Genomic DNA, 12,368 nt, shown 5'->3' with positions numbered 1-12,368 from the left:
AAACATTATCAAAACATAGGTCAAAGGTCAACTTAACATGGATATAAGTGTACATCATACCCGAGTACGCTAGTACTTGGGCTCAGCAGACTTTAATTGTGTGTCTGTCTGTCTGTCTGTCTGTCTGGATTTAACAGCTTATTGCTGGGAAACTACTGGGCGCAGTTCGTTCAAAAGTTGATACACTAACTTGATAATAGGTCCGATTGATCGTATTAAAACTTCATAATGTTAGCTGGGACCTAAATGCGAAATAATCCACAAAAACGACTCTTGGCGGTGGGCGCAATTCGCGGTGGGATAGAACTGCTGTTCGGCTAATAGAACTGCCAGCCAGCCACCGACACCTACAGGCTTTGCGTGCATGTGCCACTTCGCGTGCGCGCGACCTGAAGTTAGCACTCTAGGCATTTGAGTTCACTGGCAAAATTGTCAGAGTTAATGGCTTGGTGGAAAGCACGTCCGCCTATGGCCAAAGTGATCCGGGTTCGATTCCCGGCATAGGCGATTTATTTTATCTATTTTTTTAAATTCTTGTTTACTATTGTTTATCCCCGAGTACGCTAGTACTTGGGCTCAGCAGACTTTAATTTTTCACAAAAACGACTTAACAGTGGGAGGAATTCACACCGGCGGGGCAACACGCAGCCTGATAGAACAGCCAGCCAGCTCGCTGGTTATTTCCCGCATCATCACACGCACGCAGAGGATTTTTGTAGGTCAGGTTGTGGGAAAGTCCACAATGTTCCACAGGGGAACTGGTTGTGTTTGTATTGTTTATTTTCTCACAGTGATGTTGATGGTTTTTACACATATTATGAGGAACTTTTCTCAGATGTTGGATCCCGAGACCAGCCTCTCGTTTACGATTGTAGAGATCGATCAGCACACACAGAACAATCGCTTAAGTTTAATTTCAGAAACCAACATTCACACCACAGGCATTCCAAACATTTATATTGTTAAGTTATGAAGAGGGTCGGCAGTATATTTTTCACTGTGATCAAATAAAAGAGAAAGGCCAGTCACCACACACATCCTCGGCTCGCATGCAATGCATTTATATAGCAAAGGGAATGCCTGTAATTCACACAGAGCAATCACTTGGTCTTAAACGTGCACAAGACAAAAACTTTCATACTGGGGGAGCGAGCCAGTCTGAAGAGTACTCGGGTCCAGCGCGAGCGTTTTTTATTCCTTCAATTATCCGATCCTCTGAATAATAATTATACATTATTCACTGCTGTTTGATGCGTCGAGGTCAGATGCCATGATTGTTTCACCTGTCAGTGCAAAAGTTACCCCGAAGTCCGTAGGGCTGAGGGGCAACATTTGCACCGACAGGTGAAACAATCATGGCATCTGACCTCGACGCATCAAACAAAGGTGAAAAATGAGAGCGTACCACCAGAAGACTGAAGCGATCCAGGTGACTGTGTCGCACCAGAAGACTGAAGCGATCCAGATGAGAGCTTACCACCAGAAGACTGAAGCGATCCAGGTGACCGTGTCGCACCAGAAGACTGAAGCGATCCAGATGAGAGCGTACCACCAGAAGACTGAAGCGATCCAGATGACCCTGTCTGGCCACACAGCTGCGGATATCCAGTGAAGTTGTGGTGTCCTTGTCCTGAAATAAAAAAAAAGAGTAAAATTAAAAAGTCTCTTTTTGGATACCAGGGCCGTGGTTTACTTAAAAATGCTGTCAGGGTCTCCGCCAAGTTGTGGGAAGAAACAAACATCTTGACAAAAGTCTCGCAATAACTTTGACCAATCATACAAGCGCTCAATTCCCACCGTGTTAAACGTAAACCAGCTGCTCAAAATGCAGCCCTTCCCAGTCTGTGTCCGTACAATTTGACGGTTTTGACCCTTTCAATACGTATCAGATTTACGCCGTCGACCTGCTCCACTGAATTTAACAAGTTTTCCAACGAAACAAAAGTTTTACCGACAATAAACTTCCAGATCCATCTTCTTTAGCCAAGTAGGCAACGACGAAAACGTAAAAAAACAAACGATGGCGGTCAGTCTCGAGAGAACTGATTACTAAGATTAGTCATACAAGCACACAAGTCCCGTGCATCTTTTGAGCCGAGTTCAATACGTGATTTATGGCTCGCGCTTGCTGGCTTCTGATTGCGCGGTGCAATAATATTAAAATAAGGCTCACGATTGCTGGCTTTTGATTGTGGTTCAATAATATTAAAATAAGGCTCGCGCTGGGCTGCATTTGATTGGAGTAGAGTTTTGACTTGATTGACAGGTGGTAGGGTCCATTCAGCTCCTGCTGTGTTAATTAACAGTTTAACGAAAAAATCCTGCCTTAGTATGGCCACCAGCTCATCTCCTCTAGTGCTTGTCAATGAAATTTGATACCAAGCATTATATAGAAACAAATCATTTTCTAATTAGTTCAAATACCTTTTTGTGAGGCTGCTGTTTGAGGATGGGTATCTTCTTCATCGTCGTCGTTCTCCTCGTCAACAATGATGTCATCGCTGATGTCGACACTGTCCAGAGAAGTTGGGTTTGTTATTTCTCCTTTCTCCAACTGAATGAGAAGTTTTGCCACTTTCGTCACTTGAAGCGCTGCAGAAGGTAATCTATAGTAACGTCTGTGTGTGCGAATGTCATGACCCAGAAACTGAGCAACAACGTCAAGCTCATTGTCTGCAAGATTGTAGAGTTGAGTCATTGTGGCTACGTGCTTTCTCAAGGATGTGGACGTAATAAGTTCAGGGTGCTGCAAATCTGCTTGTTGGCAATGAATCTTCAGAGTGTCACTTCCGCGAATGTGTCCATTTCTATCACCATGACCAAAGCAGCTTTGAGAGAAAACAAAGTTGTTTGTTTCAGGAATGCCAGCTTCTTGACGAGATGCAATGAGTGTTTCAAAAGAATCTACCAAATTTGCTGTCAGCAAAATTGGAACGATTGTGCCAGTTTTGCCAATAATCTCCACCCTTTGTAATGATTTACTCAAAGCTTGTTCAAATGAAGGCAAGCTGTGCAGAATGTCATCACTTGTATCAAGCTGACGGTTTTCAAAATCTTGAACTTTCATTTTGGACACTTCTCCAGATCTTCGGCGGTTGAAGAGGATCACTTGACTGAGTAGAGCTTTACAAAGTGAATGTCGAGCTGTTGTTTTGTCCCGAGAAGAAGAAGCGTTTTTCATGTCCTTTTTTGCATCCTCTGCAACCTGTGATAGGTGCGACGAGAGCTTTTGTATATCTTTCGAGAGTGGAAGTCGCTGCACATTGTTCTGATGTCTTCTGTAAAGAGTTCTTGCGGCTGACGACGAAACCCATTCATTCCACCGAACATCGAAGACTTCTATGAAGTGCTTGCACTGCTGTCTCAGTTGCATGTCATTTTGCTCAATGGCCTTTGCTTGCATCAACAAGGTGCATCTTTTCAAAGTGTGGCCAATTTTCTTTGCCGTTGATGGGTTTTTGAAGTCGGACGACTCTTTTGAAAATTCACAAAGTACACGTGTAGCTTGGACAATAGTACTGAACATGTCCGGTTTCAGAAAATCAATCAACTGTCCATTCTGATTGCCACTTTCTTTCCTGAGTGCAAGTACAAGGCGTGCTATTTCTCTCAGTTTATTTCGAATGTAAGCATGTCGATCGGAATCAAACCCATTCTTCCTCGTCTCTCGCAGTGCAAGTTCCCGAATCGTTATATCTGTTTTAACAATCATGCCCACTGGGTCATTTTTCACATGTTCCAATATTTCACGCAGCTTTTCTTCGTCATGGTCCCTGGTGATTTTACTCCCCGGGACAGCAGGAAGAAGAAGTCTTCCAGCAACAACCTTTCCTTTTGAAGACTTGCAACAGGGTTTTACGCACTTATGACGGTACATGTCCTTCGAATTGAAATAACCGTAACACTCTGGACAAGGTACAAAGTCTTTCACTTGCTTTTCTTCTTTGGCACTTTTGCGCTTTACCACAATTTCCCCTTTGCCTTCTTCCCAAACTTTCCGGTTATGCCTATGATCCCCTAAATTTCTCATCTTTGACAATTCTTTTTTCTTGTCTTTCCTCGATGCATGAAACAATGGAACAAGAATGGACTCATCTCTGTGAAAACTATTGAAATGTCTTTCCAACTTTGTTGTAGACAAACCACACACAAGACACCAATGAGATTTATCTTTTTTCTTCTTTTTTGGTCCATCTCCTGAACTTTGATCAACAGTAAAGCCAGTAATTTCAGGCTCTTGCTTGTCAGAGGAAGAATGACATGTGGAAGAAATATCGCAACGTTGCAATGTTGACGGAGCATTTGGATTTTCAAGTGGAACCGATAAGTAAGGAAAAGGGGAGGGTATTGTTTGCTCATTTACAGCAGAACTGTCAGTCAGAAACATGGTCCTTTTGAGACTCATCGTTGGGAATCCATGTTGGGTCTGTGTCCGACAAATCGTAGTCCGAACTGGCACTGTCTTTGTCCTGAAACATAAATGAAAGGGGTTTATCACATATGCTACATGCATTTTAGGTAAGAGAGCATGGGTCGTTAGTCAAGTAATTGCTGAATGCCTTTCAATTGGAGTTATTTCTAAGATCGTCTCAAACACAACTGCACCGTTGTCAATCTCACCACGTGCTTCAAATTCTTTCTGTATCATTCCTTATTGAAGTTATTCCCATGAACATAATTAATTTTCCAAAGTATTCTTATTTCGGTGACAAGATGGTAACTTCTTCTTTTTCTACCTCTGTGTTCCTGAGCTTTTTACTCTCAGGGTCACCTTATGGTGAGTCTTGCATGCCACACTGTTTTTACCCCGCCACTCAAGTGACTCATAAATTATCTTTCTGAAATTTACAGCTGTAATTGTTTTAGTTTGTTTAACTGTTCAATACATTTATAAGCAAGCTGTTGTTTTAAACTTTGACTAGTATTTTCTGCTTCTCTCTCTCTCTGATTTTTTCTCCATTGCTCAAGATCGAAAGTCAATGCCCTCATTTGAAATTCGTATACCCCCAAATGATTTTTCTTTGTTTTTATACCCCCAAGCAAGCAATAATAACGTGATTTTTTAATTTATTACGTGAAATACCCTCAATTGTACGTGATGGGAAACACTGTAAAACAATATGCAATAAGCTTAAATCTTCTTTACAATTCAGCCAAACTATATATATCCTCTGTAGGATTAAGTCTCACTCTGGTAAGTTGCCGTAAAACAGTTCAGGGGACTACCACTATATTGCGGTCCAGTATATTGTGAATTCGGCTATATCGCACCAACATGCTTGTAGCCCACTTGAACACAAGTGTTTTTAAATGCCTTCCACTACAACGCAAATACATATCGCGGTCCAATCTCTTGTACTTCCTTTGCAGATTTATTTTCCGCAACAGAGAATCGAATCGTCCCAGTAGGCTATCAGTGAAAGGCGACAGTTTTCTCGCCTTTGTTAACTCGGTAAGGGTTTTTCGGACATATATGTAAACTGCTGACCTGGATGAGCCTGTCACGTGGGCGAAGGCGTCCATCGGAAAGTGCCGGATCCTGCACCCCGGCCTTGATGTAGCGGCCCCCTGTGGTGCTGGCACACCCAACCACCGTGAAGCCCAGGCCTCCCGCCGAGCTCTTCTCTAAATCCACCGTGAAATCCTGTAACTGACAAAGGGTAGAGAAATGATTCAATCTCTTCTCTAGATCCACCATAAAATCCTGTTACTGATGCAGGGTAGTAGAATGATTTTTTTCTTTCTTTCTTGAACTTTTTACTGTGTCAGGGTTGCCTTATGGTGAGAGTATTGCGTGCCACACTGCTTTTCCTACCCCGCTACGCGGGCAGCAAGACGCCAACTTCAGGGGAAGGCGTGCTGGATATCTTTGTGTTTCCGAGCCCCTAGACTTTCGCGGGAAACTCGGGATCTTGAAGTTTAAAATGTGCATTAATCTTTCTGCATGCGTTAGCACACGAGGGTGGTACAAACCTTCTGGTCTCCCCTCAAGTTGATTCTGGTACCTGGGCTCGATCCACAGTCAGCCAAATCAACCAGACGCTCCAACCAACAACGCTACAACCCCCGACAAGTGATTTCATCTCTTCTATCCACCGTAAAATCCTGCAACTACCACAGGGTTGTGAAATTCTCAGGCATTGTACAAAGTCGGAAGCAACTTTCGCTGAAAAGTTGCTTCTTGAACAATTCTCCATCATTTTCTGCAAAGATTTCACACTAATTGACTAAACACTAAAACAGGCTAAGAAATGGTGGTTCCAATCGGACAGACTTTGCTGATATCCGCAAATTTGTTGAAGGGTACCATGTGCCTGAATGATGTAATCCACCGCAAAAAAGCAAGAAAGTGTTATTGCCGGGAATTCTAGTCCACAGGAAAAATCCTGTAACTGACACAGGGTAATGAAATCTACTGCAGAAATGTAAAAAGCCATTTCAAAGAAAGCAAAATAAATGCATAAGTGATCCCTCTCAACTAAAATTTGGGTTCAGAATGGAAAATGATGAAATGACCTGTCCCCCAGACTAAAACTTCCATTGCAATATCTTAGGTGTGTGCAATGCAGTGAAATTTCTTACCTATAACAGTATAAGCATATAATTATGATAATCTATTCGAGTAAAAAGTAAGTAAAAACAAATTTTAAAAAATGGAAGTAAAAGCTTTATACAATAGGGGTGAAATTTGTACATGTCAGCCCACATATTAGACTTAGCATTCATTTTTACTATAGTTTTATCCCTCCATGTTCGACTTGGAGGTACTACAAGCTTTAATGTGTCTGTCTTTCCCAACTGTTGTTTAGGTAACCCTGGGTTTCGTATTTGAACACCCCTGTTTTGTCATTGAAGTAACTTGCCAGAAAAACAACAGTTTTGTCTTTTTATAAACTCATAACTGATGAGTGAGGGGGAAAAGAAAAAAGGATTACCTGGTCATCGTTCAAGATCTCTTTCTTATCAGCAGTTTGACTGTTTTCAGTCACAGCGGTGTTGGTCACTCTCTCCTGACACATGAGCACAACGACAGAATCCGCCGAGCACACGCTGGCCGGAGATTTGTTCTTTATCGTATCAGCCGGAGACACATCTCCCTTGTCGCCGCCACGACCTCTGCTAAGGTTGTCGAGGAGACTGTCGTCAGCAGCAGCTGCCACAATGAAGGCTGCGTCAAGGTCAAAATCTTCATCACCACCATCAACGTCATGGTGATATTTTTCAGCAACGGTGTAAATCCTCTCAAACTCTGATCTAGAACTGTCCAAGACATCAGAGTTGATGTCGCTTTCAGTGTTGTTGGATTGTTCTTCCACTCGCAGCTCCCTCAGGTTGAGGGGAGGGGGCTGGGCGACGATGGAGATGTTGTGCTTGTTGACGGGCGTGGCAGCCGACGAGGCGAAGGCTGACGGAGGGGAGATGGGGGTTTCCCGACCCCCCTCTGCGATGGAGAAGGAGTCGGCAGCATGTAAGGCTGGCTGGGACTGGTGTTGTTGTTGTCTTTCCTGCAGTGAAAGTCTCTCCTGAACCTGAAAGTTTCATGAATAAAAAGTTGAGAGTTTTCCTTCAAGCTAACAGAAAAATAAGCTCTGTACTTATCTAGTCAATCACAATCCGGTTTATTACTGTAGATTTGCTATTGTGTTACTGAACAGAAAGGCTAGTTATCTCACTTATTTTTTTGATGACATAATTTGTAAAACGCTAAAGATGTTACTAATTTGATGTAAAGAACAATTCTACCAAGTTTGAAACAAATCCGATGAATAGTTTCAGAGATCTATATAACATTTCCAATTTTTCCTTCGAGGTTGCCCTGTGAATGATCTTAACAAGGGTCAACAAAACTAATGTTAAAGCGTTGGGGGTAATGATCAAACAAATTTTGAACTCAGTCACTTTTACTATAGTTTTATCTCTCCATGTTCGACTTGGAGGTACTACAAGCTTTAATGTGTCTGTCTTTCCCAACTGTTGTTTAGGTAACCCTGGGTTTCGTATTTGAACACCCCTGTTTTGTCATTGAAGTAACTTGCCAGAAAAACAACAGTTTTGTCTTTTTATAAACTCATAACTGATGAGTGAGGGGGAAAAGAGAAAAGGATTACCTGGTCATCGTTCAAGATCTCTTTCTTATCAGCAGTTTGACTGTTTTCAGTCACAGCGGTGTTGGTCACTCTCTCCTGACACATGAGCACAACGACAGAATCCGCCGAGCACACGCTGGCCGGAGATTTGTTCTTTATCGTATCAGCCGGAGACACATCTCCCTTGTCGCCGCCACGACCTCTGCTAAGGTTGTCGAGGAGACTGTCGTCAGCAGCAGCTGCCACAATGAAGGCTGCGTCAAGGTCAAAATCTTCATCACCACCATCAACGTCATGGTGATATTTTTCAGCAACGGTGTAAATCCTCTCAAACTCTGATCTAGAACTGTCCAAGACATCAGAGTTGATGTCGCTTTCAGTGTTGTTGGATTGTTCTTCCACTCGCAGCTCCCTCAGGTTGAGGGGAGGGGGCTGGGCGACGATGGAGATGTTGTGCTTGTTGACGGGCGTGGCAGCCGACGAGGCGAAGGCTGACGGAGGGGAGATGGGGGTTTCCCGACCCCCCTCTGCGATGGAGAAGGAGTCGGCAGCATGTAAGGCTGGCTGGGACTGGTGTTGTTGTTGTCGTTCCTGCAGTGAAAGTCTCTCCTGTACCTGAAAGTTTCATGAATAAAAAGTTGAGAGTTTTCCTTCAAGCTAACAGAAAAATAAGCTCTGTACTTATCTAGTCAATCACAATCAGGTTTATTACTGTAGATTTGCTATTGTGTTACTGAACAGAAAGGCTAGTTATCTCTCTTATTTTTTTGATGACATAATTTGTAAAACGCTAATGTTACTAATTTGATGTAAAGAATTCTACCAAGTTTGAAACAAATCCGATGAATAGTTTCAGAGATCTATATAAAATTTCCAATTTTTCCTTCGAGGTTGCCCTGTGAGTGATCTTAACAAGGGTCAACAAAACTAATGTTAAAGCGTTGGGGGTAATGATCAAACAAAATTTGAACTCGGTCACTTTTATAGTTTCCGAGAAAAGTCCAACCTTAAGGTTGTGACACGTCATCCGTCTGGCCAGACTAAACACTGGCCGATTACAATTGAGTCACTTTTACTCAAGTGACTAAGAAACAGGATTTTGCTTTAAATTTCACCACAAAAGTTACAAAAATGGCTTTATTAAGCGGCTTTTTCTTAAGCATAACATATAGTGGACATTCCGGACCCTAAAAAATTCAGTTTTTAAAGTGGCTGGCTTTATCAACCGCAGCTTTATTAAGGATGGATTAATTCGTTGAAGTGTCTCTCACAGAATCAGCCGGGCTTTCAGGACTGTCACAGTCATTGTGTAATTAAGACAACCTGTAAATTACAGCCACAATTATGGCTGCAATGAGGAGAAATCAATATTTTATCATTTAATTTTGAAGCGCATCTAAAGTCACTGTTCACAGTACTTGCCACCAGGGCTAGAAATTAACCTTTTTCCTTGAGTGCAACCCGGGCCCATTACTGAAAAAGTTTGAGTGCCCTGATGGAACTATGGGTGCCTTCTGTTGACTAAAAGTCATTGTTTTCGATTTTTTTGCGTGCAAATCGGGCACCTTTGACGCGAACTTTGCGTGCCCGTCACCAACTTTCCGTGCAAAATTCACCAGGCACCCGTTAATTTCGAGCCCTAGCCACTGAGCACAACACAGTGACACATCAAACGGCTTTCTTTCTTTGAAAAAAGCGCACGCTGGGCAGTGAAAAAGCGTGCAGACTTACAGTCAGTCGCACTCGCAGAGACTCAAGGACAAATGCGCTGCGGAGAAATTCGCCTTTGTGGGACTGGGGTCTTATTAAGTTGGTTTCCAAGTCAAACTAAGTGAAAATTAAATACAGTGGTACTCCCCATGTAAGACCTCCCAAAATCTGACAAATTTAGGTCTTAAAAGGGGGGGGGGTCTTACAAGGGGGGTGAGGTCAGGTCAGAAAAAGACAGTGAGAGAGAAAAAATCAGTGACAGAGAGAAAGAGAGAAATACCTTCAGGGTCCGTCGAAGTTGTGGCATAATTACAGTTGTGGTTTGGTGAATTAATTTGATAATCTAATTCAATAAAAAGCAAGAGGTATGTATTTTTTCTGTTTTTTTTTACTTTAATTGTATCCTCTACATGTATTTAAAAAAATATTTGGGAGTCAAAAGAGTTTATGTTCATATGGGTGTCAGTATTTGGAAGAGGACTATACACCTGTCACAAAACCAACTCCAAACGCGTTCGTTGAGGTCACCATAAATACATTTCCTTGCCTTGGAGTATTTGCGGTCACAATTTTCGCCGGTCTCCCATCGATTGACCACGTTTTCTTGGTCGCTGACGATCGATTGAATCTGAGTTTTTCCTACCTCAAACGACCGCGCGATCGAAATTGCTGTTTCGCCCTTACGGCTCCGTTTCACCACTTCCACCCTCTGTTCCAGAGTCAAAAATGTCCTCTTCTTTCCGCGCGATTGAGTGTTTGAAGTTGAAGGAGAGTTCGAAGCCATGGTTGAAGAAGAAGATCGTTGATGCTCGCGCGTGTGTTTGTTGATTTTTCGAAAGGAAGTGGACAAAGAACAAAGTTCCTCCCAAGAACAATCAGGGACTGGAACGAGACCCCTTCATCCCTCCTCCTCTCACACCCCCAGGCCCCAGACTCCTGCATTGCGCAGGAGTCGAGTTCCTGCATTGTGCAGGAACTCCCCAGCCCCCAGTAGATTCTAGCTAGGTTTTTTTTTCTTTTTTTTTTTTTCACTCTTTGGAATCTGCAACCCTCCACAATGTGACATAATGGTCAGCCTAAATGACCGTGGTCACAATATGGAAGAAGAAGAAGAAGAAGAAGAAGAAAGAAAAGGGCATGTTGGGATCGTAAAATTGTGAACGCCGGACATGCGCAATCGAGACCTAAACGCGTCGTCTGTTATATTTCCGGCCGAGTGATTTTTGCGATCTTTTTTCAGTGATTCAAGCAAAACGTTACGATTTTTTGTTAGGTTTTGATTTGAAAATGTCGTTACAAGGTCGCAAATTGTAACAACTAGTCGGTCGCAAATCGGGTTCTGGGGGGAGTCGGCCATGGGGGTGATTTATATAGCAAAACTAATCCGTCAGCAAGAATGAGGTCTGAGAAGGGAGAGGGTCTCTGATGGGGGGGTCGTTCGTCGGGAGTACCACTGTATTCATAAATTAATAGCTCATCAATGCGGCCATAATTCTGGCTGTAATTTACAGTTTGGCTTAATTACAACATGACTGTTATGTACAGCCTTAAACAGTTAAAGACCGAGAGATTCTGTGAGAGAGAATTAACCGACTGTGTATCTTTAAGCGGCGTCCACTATATTTCTTTTCAGTCTACCTAAAGTTTCAGACCCACTCTTTTGGTCAAGATGTCAAAGTATACTATCGTGGTGTTACTTGACATTTCTGTGTGTATACGTAAACCAAATTATCAGTTAAAGAACAATTTTTTTTACCAGAGGAATTTTAAATATATATTAAATAAGAAAACCAACATAACAAGTAATACTTAAGAACCTGCATTTCCCTGCAACATTTTCTTTAAAAAAAAAGTATATATTTACTCACATGAGAAATTTTAATCTTCTTGCGGGACAATTCCACCATCACTTGCCCTCTTGTCATCTGAAAAAAAAGGTGTAAGTACTGTAAGATAAAAAGAAAGTGAGTATTTCATTGTTTGATGTTTCAAACATCAAACACATTTGGCCAAAAAATAGTGTCTGTGTCTGTTAACGAAGATAAAGACAAATAATTTATACAATTGCAAGTCAGTATTTGGTTATCTATTTTTTTCCATTTCATATAAGGAATTTGTTTTTGTGAATTAAACAATTTGGCGGGCATCACTCCTGCTGTACTTCCAGAACAATTTTGTTTTCACTTGTTTTATCATTCTGATTTTTTTCTCCAGGTATTTTTGAGGGAACTTCTTGGTTCGAACCTAAACGTAGGGACGATCAGAAGTCAAGTAGACAGTTAGTTTTACCCAATAATATTTTCAGTTACTTTTTAACGGTATTCATCTAATCCTTCAAAAACTACAGTGAAGGTTAACAAGAGCATGTTACATAAAGATCTACATAAAACAATGAGGAACATGCACACCAACTTTTATGTTGAGAAGTGAAATCAATCAGTTTCAACGCACAATTGCTGACTTCCCTTAGATGTATGTAATTATCGTGCTATCACTTAAAGTTAAAAAGATTATTAAATCACACCTGTAAGTAATCACAAAGTTACCACATCGAAAGTGTAGAAGTTATCA

General features: G+C 41.9%; 2 protein-coding genes across 7 annotated transcripts in view; both read right to left on the bottom strand.

Annotated features, from left to right (window-relative positions):
• The window catches only part of LOC138978591 (uncharacterized), a 57,890-nt gene that overhangs the window by 7,649 nt on the left and 37,873 nt on the right, over positions 1 to 12,368 (bottom strand). The window lies entirely within an intron of this gene.
• The window catches only part of LOC138978590 (uncharacterized), a 12,432-nt gene continuing 1,488 nt past the window's right edge, over positions 1,425 to 12,368 (bottom strand). For both annotated transcript variants that reach the window (XM_070351343.1, XM_070351342.1), the window contains exons 2-7: positions 11,666 to 11,722; positions 8,109 to 8,702; positions 6,936 to 7,529; positions 5,489 to 5,650; positions 2,425 to 4,469; positions 1,425 to 1,630 (exon numbers count right to left, since the gene is read on the bottom strand). In XM_070351343.1, the coding sequence (XP_070207444.1) occupies positions 4,374 to 4,469; positions 5,489 to 5,650; positions 6,936 to 7,529; positions 8,109 to 8,702; positions 11,666 to 11,722 (1,503 nt within the window). In that variant the 3' untranslated portion in view covers positions 1,425 to 1,630; positions 2,425 to 4,373. The remainder of the gene's footprint in view (positions 1,631 to 2,424; positions 4,470 to 5,488; positions 5,651 to 6,935; positions 7,530 to 8,108; positions 8,703 to 11,665; positions 11,723 to 12,368) is intronic.

Source organism: Littorina saxatilis, linkage group LG10, assembly GCF_037325665.1.
Source record: "Littorina saxatilis isolate snail1 linkage group LG10, US_GU_Lsax_2.0, whole genome shotgun sequence".
NCBI classification, from domain to species: domain Eukaryota; kingdom Metazoa; phylum Mollusca; class Gastropoda; order Littorinimorpha; family Littorinidae; genus Littorina; species Littorina saxatilis.
This window is presented reverse-complemented; position numbering and strand designations above follow the sequence as displayed.